Source organism: Aulonocara sp. 'chitande type north' Nkhata Bay, linkage group LG2, assembly GCF_057382095.1.
Source record: "Aulonocara sp. 'chitande type north' Nkhata Bay isolate Kocher_YH1m ecotype deep benthic linkage group LG2, A_spYH_male_GT1.1, whole genome shotgun sequence".
NCBI classification, from domain to species: domain Eukaryota; kingdom Metazoa; phylum Chordata; class Actinopteri; order Cichliformes; family Cichlidae; genus Aulonocara; species Aulonocara sp. 'chitande type north' Nkhata Bay.
Window position 1 is genome coordinate 30430692 of NC_141345.1, and position 25114 is coordinate 30455805.

At 40.6% G+C, this 25114-nt stretch overlaps 1 protein-coding gene across 2 annotated transcripts in view; it reads left to right on the forward strand.

Moving 5' to 3' along the window:
• Positions 1 to 2516: 2516 nt before the first annotated feature.
• The window catches only part of sec24b (SEC24 homolog B, COPII coat complex component), a 28500-nt gene continuing 5902 nt past the window's right edge, over positions 2517 to 25114 (forward strand). Inside the window, exons 1-20 of one of the 2 annotated variants that reach the window (XM_086258790.1) lie at positions 2517 to 3073; positions 4661 to 5326; positions 5709 to 5870; positions 8433 to 8567; positions 13485 to 13568; positions 14432 to 14595; positions 15098 to 15282; positions 15569 to 15671; positions 17932 to 18058; positions 18163 to 18272; positions 18490 to 18602; positions 18715 to 18833; positions 19020 to 19075; positions 19193 to 19399; positions 20315 to 20438; positions 21233 to 21391; positions 21476 to 21649; positions 21744 to 21854; positions 23224 to 23399; positions 24159 to 24296. In XM_086258790.1, coding sequence (XP_086114916.1) covers positions 2980 to 3073; positions 4661 to 5326; positions 5709 to 5870; positions 8433 to 8567; positions 13485 to 13568; positions 14432 to 14595; positions 15098 to 15282; positions 15569 to 15671; positions 17932 to 18058; positions 18163 to 18272; positions 18490 to 18602; positions 18715 to 18833; positions 19020 to 19075; positions 19193 to 19399; positions 20315 to 20438; positions 21233 to 21391; positions 21476 to 21649; positions 21744 to 21854; positions 23224 to 23399; positions 24159 to 24296 — 3207 coding nt within the window. In that variant the 5' untranslated portion in view covers positions 2517 to 2979. The remainder of the gene's footprint in view (positions 3074 to 4660; positions 5327 to 5708; positions 5871 to 8432; positions 8568 to 13484; positions 13569 to 14431; positions 14596 to 15097; positions 15283 to 15568; positions 15672 to 17931; positions 18059 to 18162; positions 18273 to 18489; positions 18603 to 18714; positions 18834 to 19019; positions 19076 to 19192; positions 19400 to 20314; positions 20439 to 21232; positions 21392 to 21475; positions 21650 to 21743; positions 21855 to 23223; positions 23400 to 24158; positions 24297 to 25114) is intronic. The other variant, XM_086258797.1, reaches the window with a different exon arrangement.

The following is a 25114-nucleotide window of genomic DNA, read 5'->3' on the forward strand; positions in this document are numbered from 1 at the left end:
GGTACCTGGACCTGGGGTATAGAGTATGTTTGGGGGGGTGATTGTGCGTGTACAGCGTCCATTTGTGTCTGTCTTTACGTTGGGTAAGTGCTGAGTATTTGTATATGCGTGCATGAGGGTGGGAATGCACGTTTGTGTCTATATTGTCAGGTCAGGTCTTAGACTCCACCTCTCTGGGAACATTTCAGGCCCTCCAAAGTGTGGAGGCCTATCTCTCCTCACCATACTCCCTGCCGGTGGTTGATGCCCTCAGGTGTCGGTGCGTTGGTAGTTTTTTTTTATGTAAATGTAAGGGGCTGGGCGCTCAGGTATGTATCGGCTCACTCCCAGTGGCTGCTTGGCGGGGCCTGGCGCCCGTGGCTCGGTCGGTGTACACACGGGTGTTCACTATTAGACACAAACCACACCTTTCTTGGCTGCTACCTCAAATCACATTGTGCGCTGTCGGTCCTGCGTGCTGCACAACAACATTCAGTATTTACTTTTATTTACACTTAGCTAGATTAATGCAATGGTGTTGTGTTTATTATGCGGCTCTCTCTCTCTCTCTTTTTTTTTTTGCTTGTTCTCTCTCTTTTTTTTTCTCAACAGGTGATCCGGGAGATTTTCTTTCTGTTTAAGTGCCCTTTCTCACTGTCCCCCTTCCCCTTTATTTTTCTGTTCTTTCATCTTTTCCCCCTCCCTTTTCTATCCCCCAGCCATGTCTCTCTTGTCTGTAACAGCTGAAAAAATTAATTAATTAATTAATAATAACAACAAAGGTCGATCGAACGGACCAATACGGCAAAGCCGTGATGATCCACTTGGCAAAGTAAATCCGTTAGGTGTCTTTGTTGGTGTAGCAGCACGAGGTGAGAATAAAGTAAATACTCTTCACAGTTTAAAAGACAACGCCACCCTGGGAATTTCACCCAGATAATACTGGAAGTAACACTAATCACCAAGAAGGCAGTTAGGTTTGTTATACTCAGTATAGAGACGAGGTTCAATGATAAAACACACACTCACACTAATAAACTAAGAAAGGCAGGTGTGTACACTCAAAGGATCCCACCACCAAGGCACCCATAGTCTCCTCCACGTCGACACTCCGCATCTGAATAAAAGAAACAAAGAAAATTTTAATATATTACAACAAAACTAATATTCACACGCTGGGGATAGCCCAACTGCAGGAACACACTGGTGATCCGCATCTAGAAAAAGGGCCTCCCACCAGTGGCGTAACAAAAACCCAAACTACAAATCAAACAACGGAAAAAAGAACAAACATACAGCCTAAATAAAACTTTAAAATATGGGGCAGACGGAATTGGTATTGCTCCAACTTGCCGTCTGCCCGACTATAAGTTAATCTTCTAATCAATATGCACGCCAGCCGACTCGCGTAGCATATGGCCGTTGTCCACGCCGAAGTCCACTTTAAAGGCTGGCAGCAGTAGGAAAAGAAACCTCGCAACAGGAACAGACAGTAAAAGCAAAGCAGCAGCACTTCACTTAGCGTAGCTTTGCGTAAAACTAAGGCCCACACTTCCTGCAAAGCATAATATGTATAAAAGAACAATAAAAGACAACAACAAAATTGAATTACCGAGTAAACCGCGTCATGAAACATGAGCAGAGTGGCTCATAGGAGGCTTCTACAGCTACGACCTAAAAACAACATCTGTTTACCACCAAGTAAGGTAAATTACACACTACAATGAGTAAACACCTACCAGCCGCGATGGAGGCTTCAGAAGGGTAACCCGCAAATGATCTCTGCAACCTGTCATGAAATCAATATCCTTAGTATCCTTATTTTCCTATTATATTGTTTTATGTACTTTAATAATGAAGGCTTGTAGAGCAAGGCCACTTTTGACTCACAAACTAAGTGCTCAGCCAGACTGAAAAACAGGGAGTTTTAGTGCACAGGCATATTAATAGATAAGACACAGAAAAGAGGAACTTTGCCATATAAGCAATGTTTGAGAAATAACACCATATAAGACATATATGGAGCTAAAAATGTTAGAGCTCTTGCAACTGGCGTTTGGGCTGTGCAGGGGTCTCTCTCTTCCGGAAGATGATTGAATAAAAAGAAATATAAATGTTTTAACACACTATGAGTCGGTTTTCTCTGTTCTATCACGGGGACAAAAGAATCGGGGTTAATAAACCCCAAGGGAAGTCAGCCAGGTGACCAAAAAGGAGATCACAGGTAAGCGATCCAGGACTGCTCAAATGGGCACTATTTACTAGCGCCCCCCTAATGCGCCAGGCCGAAAGTGGGTTGAACTGAGGAATAACATTCATCCTGCCACAATGGCATCAGACAACAGTTATGATGGCTGAAGAACCAAGTGGGACAGGCGCAACCCCCCCCCTCCCAACAAAAACAAAAAACAAAGGGGAGGAGAAAGTACACTAGCAGAGAATAGGGAGATACTGCAGCAGCAAGACATTTTTTTTTACAGATATACAGGGGTAGTGTTGACAGACGTTAAGGAAGAGAAAAACACAGAATATAGAGATGAGACCAGTCTGGTTGCAGGTGTTAACATGTTTCAGGTATTTATTTGTAAATAACTGTTGAAGGTGTATGTGAGATTACTAACATGTGTGGAGGTATCCATCAAAAAGAGAAGGAACAGCAGTCGGAAAATAGCTGTTTATACAGAAATTAAAGCATGTGTACTTTATTTGCCAAGATACTTGTAGAACAAAAGTGCACATTATAGAAAACGAAACATGCAAAATGCAACTCCACCAGAGGGAGCGAGAGGACAACATCCTGGAGGCTGCTAAGCTCCTCAACATCCCGACTGGAGGCTTCAGCTTTCAGCCGAACGGACCTGGCCAGGCTGCCCGGGTCTCTTCTGAGCAGTAGCAGCCTCTGAATCGCTTCTCTCGGGGAAGGCTGGGTCCGAGAAAGTGACGCTCATGTATATTCGGTCAGCTGTGTGTTCGCGGGCATAAGGACGGGAAGACCCAGCGATGTCTGCGCCCGGTTTCACTAACCTGAACAGCTCCGTCAGCTACAGCCAGAACTCTGCAGCGAACGGCGGAGCAGCGCCACCCTATCAGAATGGTTCGTTAGCATGCTAACACCCCATTGGCGGGCTATTTGTCGGTCCTTCGCTTTGCTTTTTGCATTTTATACACTGGAACTGTCATTTACTGTCAGTCGCGATGCTGGCATTAGCTGTAAATTATGGGCATGAATTATTAAAAGACTGATGATTTTAGCTGAAGCTAAGCACTTGCTAAAGGTAGCTAACTTAAAAGCTAACGTGGGTATTGAAAACGGATGGTAACGGTAGCTAACTGTTAGCATGAAAATAGCTGTTTGACAGATTGCGCACCACCTCTCCATAGCCTCTTGTTTTTATTAAATCTCCAATAGCTAACGACTTAATAGAAGTTGCGTTAAAACAATTTACTTTCTATTAATAGAAGGCTGCTTATTTCAACTGAGAGCTAGCCTTTCAAGGAAGGCTGCTCAAGCGTGTTTACAGTAAATGATAACCTGTGATCAGATTTTCATATTTAACATATATTCGTGCACGTGTATTAAGCTTCACAAGAATATCTAAACACATGTGAACAAACTAATTTGTGGAGGGTAAAGTAGGAAAGACAACCGTCTCTAATAAATGGTTCAGTTTTCAGGACAGAGCTTCGCAAAAATATTTATCTCAAAAGAGAAGGAATACAACCAACTAATTTCCTTCTTAAGTAAACAAATAAGAGGGGATAAAATCTTAAAATCAGGCTGCAGTTTGGCTCAAAATAAAGCGTGTTTTGTACTTTGTGGTCCATTATTTCTAATTTGTCGTAGCTATGAAGTAGACATTAGCCAATATTCATTTTGCATATTGGAAAAGTGTGTGTGTAGGTATGTCGTAGGCTTTATACTGCATTTTTAAATAGAGATAATAGAGCTTAATTCTATTTTTGCATGTGTATTTATGTATTAAAGATGGTGGGGACAATGGGCGTGTTCTTAGAGATCATTTCTATTTTTTTTAATTAATTAATTTATTTTTTTACATTTTAGTCGTCTTTAAAGTTGAATGTTCAAAAATGTGTGATAATGCATTCATTCTGTAGCTAAATATGAATGTGAGGTGCGGTTCTGGAAGCTGTCTTTCTTTCTAGAGCCCACACTTTAATTTGTTAAATTACTACAGAGGGAGATAATTCAGTAGTTTTGTGTTTCTGAGATATTCCCTATATTCGTTCAAACTGTGATTGTGGAAGTTCAGGGGTTTGGTGCCCCAAACCTTTTTAGCCATTGAAAACAAATGTCAGAGAGAAGTTAGAATCCTCGTGGTCTTGTAGTTGACTCTTCTGCCTTGTCTTTGAAATGCCAACTTTCTGGGAGGCTTAGATCTAAAATGGTGTTTTGTGACATTAAAACCACACAATCCTGTTCTAGTTGGCCCTTCAAAATAAAAGTATGATTCTGAGTCAGATGTCAATATTTTAAAAAGCGCTGCCTGGTGAGCAAATTGGAAATGTTTCACTCGGCAAGAAGAACTCTAAAACTTAAAAACTTAAATAGAGTTGTTCTTGTTTCTGTTTATTTTTACTCTGTAATTGGAGTGTAATAGTGAGAGTCGACATTTATGCTTATTAACCATGTGCTTTGCTATCCTGCCCCGCCTCCTTCCAGGTCCGGTACAGAGCTACCCTTCCATGTATCCAATTACAGGCTACTATGGAGCTCCAGCTCAACAGCAACAGAGCTACTCCACCATCCCGTCCCAAGCTACCCCAGTTTCCAGCAAAGCACCCATCACGAACAGTGCCCACAGTGCTAACTACTACCAGAACAACCATCCACAGCAGCTGCAACAGCACCACCTCCCTCAGCATCATGTAGCACCTTACAGTGCTCCACTGAGCTCTGCCCCTCCTTCTCAGCCATATGCCACACATCCTTCTTCAGCACCTCCACCGTCAAATGCCCAGTACAACCTACAGCCATTCCAGCAGCAGCAGCATCCACCCTACACCACTCCGGCATCCTACTATGGACCACAGTCATACCATGCTTCTCCAGCACAGCAGTCTCAGCAGCAGCAACAACAACCCAGTTTGGTCCCAATGGCGGCGAGTGGGCCTGGAGGTCCTCTCTACCCCATTGTTTCATACCCGTCTGCTCCAGGAAGCAGCCAGTATGGCACTCTGAGTTCCTCCCAGAGCACCACCCAGATGGGCGCACCTTTACATCAGTACGGTGCTGAGCCTCCAGCCTCCTCAGCATCAGGGCATTCTGGGTATGGCATGGCTCCTCCCAGCCAAGTGGCACCAACAGTGAATGGTCAAGGAAGCACAGGTACCCAGTGAAGTCACATTTTAATGCTGCTAGACTCTGCAATTGTGAATTCTCTGAAAATGCAGGTGGAGTTTTATAGGCTAAGAAAATCTGGTGGATGTTGGCGGAAAATGCTTTGTTTTGTTTTTTTTGTCAGTGTTTGGTGGGCAAATTAAATTTTTTCTGCAAAATTTTTTCTGCTTAGTTTTTTTTGTTGCTGTAAGTTTCCAAAATAAAGCATATTTTGACTGTTTGTGCATTGTATGCATTTTTATGTTTAAAGAAGGAAATAAATTAACATGTTTGCATTTTTGAACCCAAAGCTATCCCTCAGTATCCTTAGAAAGCACTGTCCTTGTGCTGTTTCAGTGGCTGTTTGTGTTTTTTTTTTTTTTCACTGCAGCCCAAAACGCAGTCCATTCCCACTACAGCCAAACCAATCAGGCTTCTCTGAGCTACAACTCCTATGGTGGGGTCACTCAAAGCAGTGGTGGTGCTGAGGCAGACAGACCACCCTCAGGAACCCCTTCCGCTTCAGTCCATTCCTCACCGGGCCACCGTCAAGGTAAGAATGAGAGTAAATCTTCATTATGTATTGTAAACATGAAGATTTTTATGTTTGTGTACCATATTTTTCGCACTATAAGGCGCACTTAAAATCCTTTAATTTTCTCAAAAATCGACAGTGTGCCTTATAATCTGGTGTGCCTTATGTATGAAAACAGACCAGCTCATCGACAGTGCGCCTTATGTTCCGAAAAATATGTTATGTGTGGAAGCTGAAAACTGAAAATCTGTGCCTGTGCAGATAACCTGCCAAAAAATAAGATGAAAGCGTTTTGTAGTTTGAAAGTCTGCATGAAATCAGTTTCCTGTTTATTTTTTCGCTGCTCGGAGAAGAAGTACCACACTGTGTACCTTACATTAAAACTGTGTTCTTTAAAATGTTTTGGGTTTTTTTTTATGATTGGAGACCTATTTTCTCCACCTGCTGCATTCGACGTTTGAACAACATTCTTATCTTGGTTTTTTCTGTACTATAGTGACTGTTTTTGTGTCTTCTGATGCAGCTTGTTTAGACGCACACTGCACGTGAATGGGTTACAGCTGCACTTTGGGAATATAGCACACATAATTAGCTGCAAACACACACACGCTTTCCGATGTGCAGGTGTGGGTCTGTATACAAATTTGGGGGTTTCAGGTTTGCTTTTAGCAACGTGCTGCTGGTTTATTTTTCCTGTGAATGTTTTTCACTCTTAACTTTAGTGGCTGGTCAGGATAATTAGACTCTTTCCTGTAATGTTGATTTGGGTTGCAAAAATTTGACTCTTACTTTGACAGAATAAATTGATATAATTTTGATCCAAACACTTTTTCAACTGAGCCATGTTTAAAGATTTACAATGCATTTAGACCAAATACACAGCATTTCAAAGAGTTGCTTTCTAGAGTGAATATAGTCAATGGAGACATGTTTTATTTTTGGTTTTCAATCAGTTAACTGGTATTAAAACAAGTACATATTTTTGATTGCACGCTTTTGTGGTCAGTTACAACCTCTGGCAAAATTACGGCATCATCTTACCTGCTTGAGATTTTAAAATGAAAGCACACAGTTAGACCATGGAATACATTAAGGCAAAGGAAATGCTCTCCAGTTGTCGATGGATTCTATGAGAACATTGTAGCGGAAAGGCTTTAGCAATACAGCAAGCATCAAGCTAACTTTTGACGAAGGTTCAGTTGTTTTTAATTGGCTTGAATGTGCCTTTACCCCTGCAAGTTTACTTTCTGCCCTGAACTGTGACGCCTAGTTGCGTTTTTTTTTAAGTTTTAAATTTCTAGGGACTCGTTAATTTCAAAGTAGACATTCTTCCACTGAAGGAACTTTGGGCAAGCACAATGTGGTGTGAACCTTTACTGGAAGTTTCCCCTAATCATCAGCCCTTTCTCTCTGCTTCCAGTGCAGTGTAGGTGAACTCAAGATCCACAGAGAGACTTGAGCTGTTGTCACACATGAACCAAGGACAGTGTCAGGTGAAACAATTGAAGATGAAGGATGGGGGTGACCAGTCGACTAGACGTTTAAAAGACCTTTCCTTGATCATATCAGAAATATTATTCTGTTAAACAAATTATTCCTATTTTATTAAAGTACAGCATCAGACGGTAACCTGATAGTTCAAAAGGTTAATATGAGTAAATGAACGAGGTGAAAGGTAAACACTTGGTCTAAAACAGATGGTACTTAATGGAAAAATGAGCGTTTCTGCTAACTAATCAAACATTGCATTTGTGCGGAATTATACACCTCACAACCAGTCACACATTTTAACAACATTAAGTTTGATCATCAGTGAATGAATTTAACAGTTTCATATTGCTTTTAAATACACACACACACACACACACACACACACACACACACACACACACACACACACACACACACACACACACACAGAGTGTTTTGATGGCTTAGTGTTTCGTTTCAGAAAATAGTCAAAAACTGCACTCAGTTTTGACTATTTTCTGCCTTTTAGATTATTCAGACTTCTGTAATTTGGACATTGTCCAAGGTTGACCTTTCTTTCCTGCTGCTGCATGCAGCAACAGATGCATTTCTCACTATTGGGAACTGTGAATTCACCAGACAGTTCCCTGCTCTATTCCTGGATGGTCAGTCAAATATGTCCAACTGCGTAGTAGTTTCACTTATGTCTGTCTCTAATGCATCAAAACTGTTTACATTATCTAACCAAAACCCTAAAAAACTCCCCTGAAAACAGTTCGATGAGGCCATAATATTGGATGCTGGTTCCTCCGGTGGAGAAAGGCTAAATGTATATGTTAAATTCCATCTAAACAAAATTCCTTCTTTGACTTTCACCTTTGTAATCATTGGCTTTAAATTTTTATCATCCTGACCTATTTTCCTGTGTGTAGTGTTAATTGTTTTTCCTGACAAAATATGCGGCCAGCCATCAGCAACTCTGTTCTTTGCTTAAACCCGTATCACATGACTGGAAGCCAGCCGCCTGATTACCACAGCCCTGTCTGATGACATGCATCTCATCCTGACAGTTCTCTTATGTACCTTTCCCACTCCACCCCCTTCCAACAGGCATGCAGTATGGATATGTTGCTAATAGTGGCGCTAGCTCTTCCTCTGCCAACACCTCAGGCCCAGCAGCAGCAGCCCCCTCATCATCCAGCTCTGATGATGACGATGAGGAGGAGGAGGAGGATGAGGAAGCAGGTCTGCTCTAGCTTTTACCTCCCCCATAACCTTTTTGCTACTACCTTATCCACTCCTTATTTTTTTAGTAATCTTAAACCTAAAGTGTACACGTCTCTTTAGACACCTCTACTGTCCCGCCTATCCGGTGTCACTTCTGATAACCGCCATTTTCCTCTTCCCTGTCTGGCTACCATCTGTCACGTCTACTCTACCTGCCAACGCTTGTAATCAGTTCACTGCTCATCATCAGCACCATCTCCTTTCTAATAGGCTAATCATATTTCTCCCTGTTGGTCCTTGTCACCAGCCTTGCAGAGTTCACCCGCTGCGCGCAACATTTCCCCCCCTCGCATTCATCAGTCCTCTTTCAAAATATTGATTTCATCTCCTCAGTGTGTGTGCACACTGTTCTGTTCTTCCATCACTGAAAGCTAACATGAAATTTTTTTCCCTCAGAAAGGTGGCAGGTAAGTAGTGCTCGTTGTCATATACAGGACGACGTCCTCTTTGCCTGCTGTCTAGCTCTGAGCAGCGCTCTTGCTGTCTCTCAGTAATGTTCAGGGTGTGATCGTCCAGCTGTAGTGGACCCTCCACTTATCAGCAGTTATCCATGCTGATGGAAAAAAAAATCAATATTTTGTGTTTTTCTTTCCACTCTGTTCACGGCTCTTGATAGTAAACTGGATAGCCTCGGGAATGAGTTTGAATTAGATGTGGTCATGAGTCCTAGATGTAAGATGAGCACTTATGACATAAAAATGTATTGAGAGGAAATATTAATATAATCGAATATCTTTGGGTTTAAAAATTGGAAAAAGGTATGAAGGTTTTAAATAATCTAAGTGAATTTAAATATATTTTCTAACATAAATGTCAAGAGTTTTCTTTCATTCTCTAGTAAAGGGAAAGCATTAAGATGTAGGGGGGATTGGTTTATGTACTGCATGTTTTAGATTTGTTTTTGTATTTAATTCAGGTGAGTTTTGGGACTTTTAAATCATTTAGAAGCAAATAAGTAAAAAAAATGATTCCAGTGTACTTTGTTCATGCAAGGGGTCTGTTACGAAGTAACTTTTCAGTATTGCTGATGAACAGAAATGTGTTTCATGCGTGAGTAGATTAAACGTCAGTATAGGTTTATTTAAAAAAATTTTTTTTTTTATCACATGCCTGGTAATTTTGTTTTGTTTTGCAGGGGGAAGTTTTTACAAGGAGAAAAAAGATTGGTTTATTACGGAGAAGTTAGCTGTTTGTACACTGTTTGATTTTTTTGACAAGTTTATTTGTCCATGGGGCTACTGATTGACCCTCACGCTTGAATCTTGAATCTCACTGTACTAAAAAACCTTGCATTGTATTAAAAAGGCTAAAATGCTTGGTGTAACTTTTTTTTGAAATAAATTATTTTACATTTAATAATTTAAATGTCAGGTCAGCATGATACTGATTGTTGTCATGCACCTGTGTGATGTCTCTCTCAGATGTTCTGCTTTAAAGATCCTCTGAGACGTGTGTCATCAGCCAGAGGTTAACAGATGTTTAAATATAACCACTCCCCTGCCGATAGGTCCCGCTGTCTATGCATGCGTTTGCTGACTCTCCTGCTTCTCACAAGAGAGCATTGTTAGCACTGCTACAACTCATTAGTGCACTGCCTAATAAAATGAGGAGCTTGGTTTAGCTTTCTGTTTATCCCTCGTGCTCTCATCAATTCCCCACAGTGTTGCTGTCTTACAGGTTGTCTGTTGCAGCAAAATAGCACTTGTTGATTCAAGGAAGCCACGCTTACCAGAATCATGATATTGAAAATAACAAAATGGGTTCAGAGTCACAAGTAAAGCAGAAAACAACCAGTGCATTTTAGACTTTTGTAGGACAAAGCTTGCAAGTTATTAGTTGAAAAATAGTTTAAATACATTTTAAAATGAACATTATAAGCAAACCTGATTAAACTAATTTATAACACAAATCTAACAGCAGACGTATGTTATCAGGATGAATCAATTCATCACCTGTCACATTTTGATAATACTGCCATCACCGACTATCAACAACAGCAGTCGCCAACCAAAATAACCGACTATAACACCAGCAGCAACAACCAGCCTCGCAGCTAATGGCAACCACAGCCAACAGCAACACTAATATTTCTAATAGCAGTAGTAGTTCTGAATTTTAATCTTGGATTGCCTCATATTTATTTAGTTACAGCTGTTTTATTTCAGATTTGTGTATGGCCATTCATTTTTGTTATCTGTATACACACGACAAGTTTTTCTTATTGATTATATGCCAAAATGTTTTGATCAATTTATCTTTATTTTGTAACTGTTCACATAACAAAAGTTATCCACGACTAGAGTTTAAGGCGTTACTCAGTTGGCTGTTTGTTTGTTCACTAATTAAGTCTGTCTGGAGTCAGGGACGGCGTTTTGGTTTCTTTGGTTTGTGTTGCTGTGTCATCTCTGTTGTTGTCATGGTCTTACTGCTGAGTGTGAATCAAGTATTCAAATACATGCAAGGTTTGTCCTGGTTTGAAATAGGCCTTAGTCGGCTCAGTAACCATTAAGTTACACATGTACTGGTGCAGTAATAGAATATAAATGTATGTGGAGTCCAAACTGGGCTCATATTAAAACTTTTAAGATCAACTGCAAATCAACACTGGCTACAATGAGCTCTATATAGTCTTGGTAGTATCCATTTTCTTGAAGGAGGAGGAGAAGGCTTGGCTCTCCTGGTGTCCTCGTCATCCCTAGTGCTTAATCCAGTAGTCTGCTGGTCCGATTTAGTCTGAGATAATTGGATCTTGCCCTGTCCAATGAGCTCTGTCCCTGAGGCCTGTCACATCTTGGTTTGCTGCTGTTGATCCCTCCTTTTGGCACACATGGATTAGTGGATCCATTCAAATATTACTGCCCATGTAATCCTTTGGGAAAACCTATTCATTACATGACATGCAAGGAATAAACAGACAAAAACGAAAAGATCCTTTTGCTTGCTGTTGTTTTTTTATTAAGATTATTTTGTGGATATTTTACCTCATAGGCACTGAAGCAAATTAGAAAAGCGATATGATGGAGTTGGATAACATGCAACCAATGTTGGATTTGAACCGGGAGTGTTGCAGTGCACTAAATGAGTCCACACGCTATTTTGACTGCAGCATTAATTCTTGAAAGGTTATGGCAGCTTGCTGAGGGATTTGAAAAATAATTTTAAAAGCCTTCATGCTTTTTTTTTTTTTTTTAAATAACGTAACGTGAAGCTTTCGAGTTAGCTGCCAGCCTTACCCTCCTCTATGTCCATGAGCGGTGGATAGAGACGAAAAGAATGACATCATAAACACAAGAAATGAGTTTCCCTAGATTGGGTGAGAAGCTCGGTCATTTGGGTGGAGCTCAGAGTTGAGCCGTGACACGAGCCAGCCGAGGTGGCTCGGACCTCTGAGGAAAAATGTGTCCTGGACACTTCCTAGGTGGGGTGATTTGGGCATGCCTAGTGTTTGATCACTGAAACAGTTAAACTGAAAATGATGATGGCAGTAGTAGTAGTAGTCAAAGGAGCTTGCAAAGAAAAGCGTCTGGACTTCTTTAAGTTGCTTGAAGACGTTTCACCTCTCATCCGAGAAGCTTCTTCAGTTCTAAGGTCAAATGGTGGAGAGTCCCAGATATAAACCTAGTGGGTCCCTCTGTGGGGGGTTTCTCCCACTAGGTTTATATCTGGGACTCTCCACCATTTGACCTTAGAACTGAAGAAGCTTCTCGGATGAGAGGTGAAACGTCTTCAAGCAACTTAAAGAAGTCCAGACGCTTTTCTTTGCAAGCTCCTTTGACTACGATGACCTGGATGACTGAGAACCTTCACAGACGTAGTAGTAGTAGTAGTAGTGATTTTTTTTTTCAGATACTTTGACATAGTCACAAAGTGCTTTAAGAGAACACAGATTAGTTTATGACAAAAAGTAGTCAGTCACAAGATAACATTTTAAAAAGGGCATAAAACTAAATGAGTACTGTACTACAAAATAAATAAAATGGGCAGTAATAAAATGAAAAGTTTAGAAAAGATATAGAAATTGTAAAAAGGAATAAAAACTTGGTTACTAGGGGGAAAAAAGCAAGTTCAGAGTTTTGATGATGGTGATAAACTTGTTCCAGGTGTTAAATATAAATGACTCGGCTATTAATTTAATGCATTTCTTTAGTTTTGCTGGCTGAACAGAGGAATCTGAGGCATGTGTTGTCTAACCCGCCTGTTTGTGAGGACACTGGGAGCCTTTTTGTCAGAAAGCTGAATTCAGATGGTAGATGTTAATATAAAAGTTCTCCAAAAAAGAATTTATTTAATTTTGGTTTTTAGATTACAAAAAAGATAAGGCTTGACTAATCCACATCTGGTAAACCACCTTTCTCTGATCAGGGCACCACCCTGTAGCTTCCAGTGGTTTGTCCTCACTAATGGCCTGTAGCTAACTGGTTTTATTGAACATGCTGAAAATGTCTTTCGTTCTGTGCCCATCGCACACACTCATATCTTCTTTCCCCCCCCTCAGTTCTCTACACATGTCCTGTCCTCAGACGTCCTTTCCCCCACACAGCAACTTGCATATACTCAAAACTTAAGTGCTTCCTTTTTATGTTTTCTTTCCATCTTTCAGTCTGCCTCTTCTCTTTCGTTTTCTTTCTGTGAGGCCAAAGGGAGTCCATGCACGACCAAACCAGAAAATCTGCTTTTATTCACTTTAATGTTGTCTTTCATTTTTATCCCAACACTCTGTCCTTCCTCCCCGTTTCACTTCATTTGTCTTTAGATTTTTTTTATTGTGCCATTATTTATTTGAACAGAGTAATATTTGCAAGCTGTCTTTTCCTTCATAATAACAGTTTTTAATGCCTTTTGAGTTTCATTTTTTCCCCTCTCTGCCTCTCGCAGGCGGTGACACATCCTCTTCTTCTACTGGCAGTGCCTCTCCGGTGCCCAACAGCTACGATTCCCTCGAAGGTGGCAGCTATCCAGGTACGTGTTCATCACAGACAGACTGCACCTCATGCACCTGAGCAACTCTCAGTAAAATCACAGCTTTGTCTAAACTGTAAATCAACTTTTCTTTGACAATATGTACAGTGCACAATATTTTTATAACTTGGCATTTGCATAAAATGAAATCTGTTATAAAACCTTAATCAATTGTTAAAGCTGAATTTTAGGGTCTTAGGTCAGTGCTGGAAAACAGATGTGAGAATGACCGGATGAAAATATTCTTGAATATAAAGAAAGTGCTGCCTCCTAAGCAGGGACTCTTAGAGGATAAAATAATTCTCCGTGAACTGAATTTAGATCCTTTTCCTTATCCCTGAGGAAGGTTCCTGCAGTGTTAACACAGCTATATTTGCTGACAGCTGATGTGGCAAAAAAGACTTGGGTCTTCTGTTATCTAGAGACAACTTTTCACAGCAGAGAGAGGAAAAACGGGCTTTAAGACAATCCACATATTCCCTTTGATGCGACCCAGCTTTTCTAAGCAGAAGACAGCAGTGTCATTCACAACGCTTTAAATGTGATTGTTGTTAGTTTGTTACTGGTACAGTGTTCCTGATGTTTATACTACCGTCTCATCTCTTATGGCTCTTTATTCATCTAATCTGATAACAATATTGTGTAGTTTGACCAAAGCTAATGGAGACAGCAAAGGGGACTGCAAATGCTACTTGAAAAGGCTTTTTTTTGTTGTTTAGGGATAATTTGGCACTTATTCTAACTTATTCTAAAATCAACATTAACACAGTGATCTTATTTTTCTGGTCATGTTAAAACACCTTAAAAATGTTCTGTCTTCTTAACATCACACTACTGTACTCCTGCACTGTCTCTCTTTCCAGAATCCATGCCACCATCCAGCAATGTGACCAACCAGGCTCAGCCCTACGGTAGTTACGGTTACCCTGGCATGCAGTCAGGTTATCGGCAGGGACCGGCGTCCCACACTGACGCCTCCCCCTCCGACGACCTGTATGGCCAGTCAAACTACCAGCAGTACTCACAGGTGAGCCTGCAACAGAAATGTTGATTAATATTTTGCACATCTATGGATTGTTTGAAAGTTTTTTTTCAGGCTATTTTCTCAGATTTTATATTAAATTGTCTAATTTTTCGTGTGTAAAAAGTTTGGATAAAGGCAAACCCAACCTGCGTTTGATACCCATCACTTAGAGCGACTGTCTGTTGCCCCCACTAGATTTTAAGTAAGCATATGTAGGCTTTTAAATTTCACCTATGCTTTGACCAATTCTGGTGATAGGCTCTAGTTTTATGAGCTGGCTTATAACAGAGTCAGAGACCTGTTCAGGATTCTGACCCTGGACTTTGCCAGACTTCTAGACTTGATCATAATCCACAACTGACTGACTGGTCAGACTTAATAAATAAATGTTTAAGGTGTCACTACACAGACATTATTTTATAAAATAGCCCACCTGATGAATTTTGGCTGTAAGCTGAGCTGTTTGTTTGTTCGCGGTGTGGAAACCATCCGTCCCTCTCTGCAGCCCTTCCCTAGTCTCTCTGAGCTGTCCGCAGCCCTCGGCGGGCTGAGTGGTGTGCCAGAGCTGGAGGTCGAGGCCCTGAGGCCAATCAACCTGCTGCAGGAGAGAAACTTGCTGCCCCCCAGACCTTTGGAAGCTCCAGAACCCAACCTCAGCCCCGACCTTAAGAAAGTCAACTGCAGTCCACAGTAAGTCTGGTGTAGGGAAATTTTGAGTGGCAGCTGAGTCCTTAAATTTAGCCATTTACTTTCAGTGTATCACAGAAACTTTAGAGTAGTAAAATAAATAAATTCTTAAAATAGTACAACAGTAGTATACAATTACGGGTTGTTTTTTTTTTTTTTCAACTTCTAAGCTCATGGTTTTTGTTTTCTTACTGCATTATTTCAACCTTTTTTCATTTCGTATATTTTTATCTGTGAGTATATTTTGTCATTCGTTTGTCTTTTTTTTCTTCTTTTTTTTTAAAATCAGGACATTCAGGTGTACTCTGACCAGCATTCCCCAGACCCAGGCTTTACTCAACAAAGCCAGACTCCCTCTGGGCCTCCTCCTCCACCCCTTCAGAGATCTACAGGTACATCAAAATTCCCCTCAAAGAACATTTTTCTCAGATTTTGGTATTATGGAGTTAAGATGTCGGCAAATGTTTAGTTCTGTTTTTAAGCAGTGTGTGGTCTTTTTTTTTTTCCATTGCCTTCTCAAGCACTGCATGAAGCTGTTCTGCTATTTATTTATTGAACATACAAAAGCTTTGTTTAGGGCACAAACGCTGCTGTACCTTTTAGCAGACAATAGTTTGAGTTTCTTCATCAAGAGTCATTTTATTCTGATACTTTTTTGTTAAAGCAAACAGATGTGATCAATTCATTCTGTGAAATGCAAAATATGTTGTGCAGAGCAGGGTGTTTTTTCCCTGACAGAGGTATTTCACATTAGTCGACACAGTTTTACATTAAAGAAAGGTGGAACATAGTGTTTAAATACTATCTGGGTCCTTTGTAGCTGTCTTTTTCCACTCGTGACCAGTCAGCAGGAGGAGCAGAATGACAACGATGAAGAGGTGCAGGAAAGATAAGGGAGGGTATTTATAGAGCTGTGAGGTGAAGACGTGTCAGTAGATGTGAAGTGACAAACAATAGGAAAGTGCTTGAAAGACAGGCTGGCACTGACTTCCTGGACTAACGGTTAAATAACTGAATGTTTGACAGAGCGTCAGTTGTTGGCTCGTCGTTTTTGTGAGTGTGTATTTCAAAAGGATATCTCAGAATTGCCCAGGCTGTGTTGCTTTTACAGTAGATGACTGCAGAGGTGTGGATCCTGTGGACGTGTGAAACAGACATTCATGCTCCTCTGCAGTTTCTGCCTACAGCTTTAATTTTGGCAACTCTGATCGTTTAAGGATATGTTATGAAAATGTATTTTTGGAATCATATGCTACACCTACACAGTATTTCCTGATTTTGAATGTAATTTGGTGTTTCCTCTGAGTCAGTCAAGTCTACAGTGTCTCAGTAAACAGCTGTGAGCTGTTTGGTGTAGTCTGGAGTGAGCCTGCAGTTTGGTGTCAGATACGTCAGAGCATCCTGACTGTCAACGGATAGTTTTAAAGAATTTTTCTTCTTGGAGGTGGTTTAGTGAGGCTTTATGATGCATTTAAATCTTCAGCTTGTGACATTGTTTGTGGTCTCTGAGGAGACTCTGTATTACATCGAGGTCCTCCCTTCTTATGCAGCCCAAATATGGGTGTATGCCCCATCATGAGGAACTTCATGTCCCTCGTCTTCTCTGATCTCCCAAGGATACTGTGGTATCGTCTAGTTTAATAGTCTAACCAACTAGTAGAAATTGTTCTTTCCCCAAAGGCTGTCTGCGCTCTGACATTAACATTCATTGCCTGTTTTGAAAAGCACCACCTAGACGAAGTGGGAGAAGCGGGGATGGTTTGGGCATCTCTTCTTAGACTGATGTCTCTTTGCATGGATCCAGATATGAGAAGAAAGAAAGGGAGGATGTATTTGATCATGATGGAAAATGGCACAAGAAAAATGAAGCTACATTTAAATTTTTTGCACTACAGCAGCAGCATTGGCACCCATTTACTCGAATACCCAGAGAGGTGGAAATTCTTAGTTTTTGCTTAACCTTACAGCTGAACCAGCAAACAGAGGTGATTAAGATATTTTGGTTTCACTACTGAGGCGTTTTTCTCGACATCTGTGTTTACTTCGCCTGTGAAAGTAACACATTACTGTTGCGATCCAACCCAAGTGTGAAATTACAAGTTTTCAAAATCTTTTCTATCAGTGTCATGTTTTATTTAATTACTGCAGCTCAACTCAACTGTTTATCAACATAGATGTCAATTATTTTATAGTTATGTTAGCATTTGATCTGATAATAATTTTTAGCTGTTTTTAGTAAATTGCAGAGAAAGAAAGTAGTCCCAAAACCTCCGTTGTGGCCTTCAGGTGTACCCGAGGATAAACAGACTTTGTTCTAAGGAAAAGGTGGAGAAATTTTGGGTGACTCTGGTGCTTCAGCGGAAGTCATGACACCAAAAAAAAGAGGAGAAAAGAACTGCAGTTTTGTTTTGGTTTTTTTTTTTTCCAACCACACTCACAGAAAAGGAAACAAAGTGCTATTCAGCCATCTGCTGAGATATAAATAGAAGATTGTTTTGAAAGGGTCATGGGATGGAGAAAGAAAGTGGAGGCCAAAAAATTGAGGCATGACAGATGAAAAGTTCATAAACATGTCTTTTGTATTTTTTATTTTTTTATTGGAAGTTAGTCCATCTTTCTCTAAGCCTTTTTCCCCCGTTTGCCTCTCTGCAGCAGTTACCGGTGATCACATCAAACACGATCGTGCGCTGTCGCTCCTGCCGCACCTACATCAATCCGTTCGTCACCTTTCTGGACCAGCGCAGGTGGAAGTGCAACCTGTGTTACCGGGTCAATGATGGTACAAGTCCAGTCAAGCTATTTATATATTGTCCCTGCAATTTCTTTACTGCTGAATCATGTTTTGCAGCCTTAATGTTTTATGCCATTTTAATTCTTGTTCAGTACCAGATGAGTTCATGTACAATCCAGTCACAAGGTCATACGGTGAACCACACAAGAGGCCAGAGGTCCAGAATTCCACTGTGGAGTTCATCGCCTCCTCAGACTACATGGTAAACACGCCTCTTATTCATATTACACGTACTTTGCTTCTCTGTCCACTAGAGGGCAGTGTTGTGTTTAGTAAACGGAGGGGAAAAAAAGAAGGCTCATGCATAAGAAGTGACACCTGCAAAGGTCATATAAAAACTTATTATTATTATTATTATTATTATTATTTTTTTTTTTTTCAAACCTTCAGGGATCTTTGATGTTTTTGTTCCTTTTCAGTTGCGACCTCCTCAGCCGGCGGCCTACCTGTTTGTACTCGACGTGTCTCACAATGCTGTGGAAGCAGGATACCTGAAGTACTTCTGTGAATCACTTCTTGGGAACTTGGATAAGTGAGTCCTGATGTTGCTGCTTCATGAGTTTGTCAGTTAGCTATTTAATCAAGCTGATTATTAGCGTCTGTCACAGGCAGAAACCAGGCTGACACAATGTTTCCTGCTGCAGGTTGCCTGGGGACTCGCGTACCAGAGTGGGCTTCCTCACCTTTGATAGCACCATCCACTTTTACAATCTCCAGGAGGGGCTGTCCCAGCCACAGATGCTGGTGGTGTCAGACATCGATGGTAAATATAAGTTACTTCAAAATGACACATGAGAGCTGTGGCAGTGACCCACGATCAAAAGTTGTTGCCACACAGTTAAGACCAGAGGTGGTGGTCTAGTAGAGTGACTAATGACCCTTTCTAGTGTATTTGATAGAAATGTGTCATCTATAGCCGCATTAATAGTCTTTCCTGCTTTCTTTGCAGATGTCTTCATACCATCTCATGACAGCTTGATGGTGAATCTAAAGGAGAGCAACGAGGTAGAGCGTGCTGCTTTGTTCCCTTGAATCTCTTCTGTCATGTTCGTGCCTGCTTCATGATGTTTCTGAAATGGTTTTCTTTTTAATTTTCTCATGTATTGTTTCTCCATCCTCCAGCTGGTGAAGGACTTGCTGAAGTCACTGCCGGCGCTGTTCAGCCAGAGCAGAGAGACCCACAGCGCCCTCGGTCCTGCCTTACAGGCCGCTTTCAAGCTCATGTCACCCACCGGAGGCCGCATCACGGTGTTCCAGACTCAGCTGCCGACGCTGGGAGCCGGGAAGCTGCAGTCGAGAGAAGACCCCAATCAGCGTTCGAGCTCAAAGGTAATTATATTTTCTTTTATTTGTGATTATAATGAGAAAAACAACTATCCAGAGAAAGTGGGAGCAAGAGCAGATGCAGGATTTTATCATATCTTCCTTATTTGGAGTTAAACAGCATCCTTTTTCTTATTTCTGTCTTTATTTGGATGTTAACAGTGAAAAGTTTGGACACAGCAAGCCGTCGAATGTTTAATGAACAGATTGTTTTAGTGTAAAGTGGGCTGCTGTGCTTCATCTGTAACAGCTAATAATCACCACCCTGAACTGCCAGATCCTTATTTAATTATATATTTATTTTATTTATTTAGATATTTATTGATAAGTAAGACATAAATAAAAACATCCTTATTTCCTACCTCTGTGCGGTATGTTCATGGTGTTTGTTTTTCATGCGTATTTTTTGAATTTGTCTCATGATCATGAAGTTGGAGTGCCTGCGGGTGCCCTGTTTTAATTTTTATATTTTTCACATCAAATGGGAGTTTTAAATCATGGCTGCATTGTGACTTGTGAAGCTTAAATTGAACCATATGACAGATGAAGTACAGCCAAAGATTAGTACTTTGTGTCCTGGCATTTTCACAGCTGAGTTGTATTTATACTTTCCTGCAACAGCTCACTTTTCTTACCTGTCCCAACGTTGTCTCACATTTCATCTCAGATTAAACACCACTGTTATTGTCATCCCAGGATTGTGATTTATTCAAGTTTAGCATCTTCTTTTTTAATTCTGAATAAACTGCCAACAAGTCATGATAAGAGTTTCCAAAAAGAAAATGACAAATAACAGATGTGCTTGTTTGCTCGGGGGAAAAAGATATTATATTGTCTTTTTTTGCTGTCAGGAAGGTCCCCATTCCCTCAGTCCTGTGATCAAAATGAGGAGTTGCTGGTAATAACTCTCATATCTTTCAGGGAGCCCACCACCTCGGTCCTGCCACTGACTTCTACAAGAAACTTGCACTGGATTGCTCAGGACAACAGATAGGAGTGGATCTCTTCCTCCTCAGCTCCCAGTACGCTGACCTCGCCTCATTAGGTGAGAGCATGATTGAGTCAGCTGTTGGCATCTTTCATGTTGTCCATGTATCCAAAGTGTCAACATTTTTGCTTATGTTATGAATGCTAATGAGCAAATCGGCTCCCAGTATTCTTTATATTCTATATTTTTTTTATTCTATTTTTTTTTAATAATATATTTCCTTTTTTGTGCAGATTTGCAAACGTAGACTTTAAATCAGATCGCTTTAAAATAACCCTGTAGGAGCATTTTGTGGTTTGGTTTCTGAGTGTGTACTGCTGCTGCACTCAGGTTCTTCAGCTTATCATCATCAGAGCTTGTTGTTTTGCTGTTGCTGTAGTAGTAGTAGCAGCTAACATGTGATTCAGGAGACTGGAAATAATTTGCCTCGAAGAAAATGTCCTGCAGAAGCTCAGGCCTCGGCTCAAGTGATAACATCCAGAAAGTGTGTTACCAGTGTTATCAACCTTGTTTTATCTGTTAAACCACACACCAGGTCATCTGTTGACACGGATACCAAATCTCCTAACAGCTTATTTCTGGCTAATAAAGGAGAAACCTATTCTAAACTGCTTTCTCGCCATCATCGACCTATTTGCTTTCTTCATCTTTATGTCATATTTAATATTATATTATCTGTGTTTTGAATTATTTAATCTTTAATTCAGTCCAGTGTGGGATTAAGGCATTATTTACAAATCACACACATCATAATGATGTATTTGAACTCTTCTTCCCAGTCTTCACAGACTGAAGATAATCACATGTAATTCTCTTAATGTCGATCCTCTCATGTTTTTCTTATTTCTCAGCATGTATCTCCAGGTATTCAGCAGGCAGCGTCTTTTACTATCCCTCCTTTCATTACATCCACAACCCGGCCCAGCTGGAAAAGTTCCAGAGAGACCTCGAGCGCTACCTCACCAGGAAGATCGGCTTTGAGGCGGTCATGAGAATAAGATGCACTAAAGGTAATCAGATTAGATGCAGCTTCATGCACGTTTTAATGTTTCTGTGTCAAACACAAGTTTTGTCCCTGCCTTTTTCCTCTTCAGGTTTATCCATCCACACGTTTCACGGTAACTTCTTTGTGCGCTCCACTGACCTGCTGTCCCTGGCCAATGTGAACCCAGACTCTGCCTTCGCTGTCCAGATGTCAGTCGAAGACTCTCTGGCAGACTCGTCTCTGGCCTGCTTCCAGGCTGCTCTGCTCTACACGTCGAGTAAAGGTATACACAAGAATGACTCATTTTCATGGTAACACATTTAGGTTGAAATTCTTTAAAGATCTTGAAAACGGGACTGTTATTAATTCATCTGTAGGAAAGAGACGTATCAGGGTCCACACTCTGTGTCTGCCGGTGGTCAGTCAGCTGAGTGATGTGTATGCCGGTGCTGACGTCCAAGCCATCACTTGTCTGTTAGCCAACATGGGTAAGTGTTTAGCTTAAATCCTTGGCTTTCACGCCTTTTCATGTGCAGTACTTTTAACCTAAGACTTTTCACACATTTATGACAGTTGGCCTCTAGCCTCCCCGTGGTTGACACAAATCCAATAACATGTTAAAAATATTAGAGTGATAAAGTGATATTGTCAGTGTTTTTTTTCCAGAAAAGTTGGCAGAAAAAAATGCATCAAAATGTATCGAATAAGTTTCCATCGGGTTTCATAAAACACGCAGTCAGTTGGAATTAAATACCAACCCTGGGTGGAAATGTAGCGATACCTGTGTGGTGGTATATAACCCACAGAGAGCTTTTTGTAAGCCAGGTCTTTCCTGTTTCAAGAGTCACATTCGTATACATTTGCATTTTATATTAATGATTAAAAGGTTTTATTCAGTCTGTGCAGAGTGGCTTTGTGGGTCATGTTGACCACCGCTGTTTCCCTAGAGGTTGTGCATTGGAGCTGAAGAGTGCAAAGTTTGCCTGTCCCACAGACACACAATGTCCACATAAATATGAAAATGTTTGCAATAGGGCTGTGCGATATGACCAAAATCTCATATCCCAATATGAGACATTTCTCATCCCGATAACGAGATATCTCGCAAAAATTTTACGTTTTCGAACTCGGGCAACTCGACTTGTGTGAAATGTTTTCAGCTTGGCGTCGTGTACCTGGAGTTGAGTGTTTTGACCCATGCATAAAACTATGTATTTTTAGATAGAAGTTGCAACAGCCGCCATTTTCTTTGAGTATTTATTACACAGCGTGCTGCGGGGAAAAGCCTGTTCTAACGTTTGAGTCTAAGGTTTATTTTGTGCACCTGTCGGCTCCGTTTTGCTTCTCATCTGCAAACTCTCTCCACACTCTTTCACGTGGTTATTGTGTAGGTGGTAGAAGAGGTTTGTTGTGTTTGAGTCTGTGGTGGGGACTGGTTTGCGCCATAATTTGCATGGTACAATTTTCTAGTCCGTGTCAGACTTTCCTTAACCAAACCATGTCCATGCTACAGAGGTAGAACCTCGTTTAGGAATAAGGTCCTGGATTTGTTTTGACTGGTCCTTCTGTTTGGAGCTACCTGGTTCTGCCTCATCTTCACTGGCAATGCTGGTATTCTCTGTGCCACAATGAAAAACAGCGTAGTTTGCGCCACCACGAAACAAACGATAGCAAATAATTTGAAACGATGTTTTCATTTTGTCATGTGATATATTTCATCATATCGCACAGCCCTAGTTTGTAAACATGTCTCATCAGGACGTACTCTGGGCTTTTGTTAACTTAACTTTGTGTTCAGAACTGATTAAAATGCTGTCTTGGAGGTAAACTAGTCTTCATTTGGTCTTTTCAATCCAGCCATCGATCGATCGATATCATCCAGCCTGTCGGACGCCCGGGACGCACTGGTGAATGCGGTGGTGGACTTGGGGAGCGCCTACAAGAGCAACGTCTCCAACCTTCAGCAGTCTGGACTTGTCCTCCCTGCAGCCATGCGTCTCTTCCCCCTCTACATCCTTGCTCTACTTAAACAGGTGCGGCTGCCTGACTGTCATCGGCACATGAACACACACGCGTCACACAGCATGACATACACTAAAAAGAAGGAGAAGAAAAGGCTGTGAATGTGTGTTTAAGCATGCAGCCCTCCACTTTTCCCTGTTAGCAGACTTCTTCTGGAAAGTTTTTATTTTTTAAATTCACTTTGAGGTAAAAGGAGAGAGTTTTGTTTTACTGACTAAACCTGCAAAACGTTATTACGCATTTTAAGATGTAGTTGAGTACAAACCCTAAAAACAAAACACCCTCTGACCAAATGTTACACAGTAGAAAAGTGTGAGCTCACAGTCACAATGCCTGGGTTAAAGACTATTAATCCACCCGGCATGTGTGCATTCATACATCCAGGGTGTGTCCATGTTCAGAAGCACATACACACCCTGTTTCTGAGACAAATCCTCCCTGTAGGTGTTTGTGGGACTCTAACAGTGTGTTCCTTTGATGAATCAGAGAATAAACTTCGGAAACATCACTGTTTAATTGAAAGAAGCACATTATGGCCTATTATTCCTGGTGATTAAAGGTTAAACTGTTACCACAATGTTTTTGTCTGAACTTGTTGCAGTTTAATTCTCCATTTTTAGCAAAAGGATTTGTTTTACTCTGCAAATGGGGCTAAAGCTTTACTCTGCATTTTTAATTTTTATAGATCTTTGAACTTATTCTTATTCTTGACGTAATAAATCAGAGAAATCAAATCCAACACTGCTGATGTGATGTGTGTTTGCTTTCAGAAAGCCCTGCGGACGGGCACCAGCACGAGGCTGGACGAGCGGGTCTTTGCCATGTGCGAATTCAAGACTCAGCCGCTGCAGCAGCTGATGCGAATGGTTCATCCTGACCTCTACCGACTGGACAACATCTCTGACCAGGTGGGATGCAGATGGCTTTTCTCATAACTCAGTGCACTAAAGAATAGTAGAGAGAGGGAAAAACAAAATGACTACTATTTAACCCATTAACATAACATCGTTAACATATATATCTCTGTATGCAGTGCAACTTTATTATTAAACCTGTGCTTAATGGCTTGACTCACTCTTTTAGGTTGTTTTTTATACCTGGCGAAGTGGTTAAATGTAACAGTGAGCTGATAAGATATTTTAGATAACTTAGATGTCTTGCCTAAAAACACTGGAATCCCAGCATCTGGTAAGGTGTCACATCAAAGCCTTAATCCTGAACATTATGATGACTAAGAGCAAAGCCAGTCTGCTTTTTTTCTCTGGAAATTCACAGAAAGTTTGGTGAAAATTGGTTTGGGATCATTGGGATTGCTTTTGCTAGTTAAAACAGATGACTTGAAATGTTTATGAGGAAACTGTTTTTAAGCTTGTGGTATCTTTTAGAACAACAAGGATTTAACTCAATGACAGAAATGTCATAATAAACGTGATTAAAACTTTTATTTTAGTGTTTATTTTTTAGTTTGCATTATATGCATCAGCTTTTTTTTCACTGAACGTTTCTTTTAAAGTTGTATTTAAAAATGTGAAAATAGTCTCACGTGTAACATTTACTTTTAAACACTTGTAATAACAAGAATTATGAAGATTATATTATAGTGGAGACATATTTTAAATGAGGTAATATCAGACTTTAATGTTTGTATGCTCTCTGTTTGAAGCTTTGGGAGCTTTACCTGTGACACTATGTAATTATTATGTATATGTTGTCTGCACATGTATAT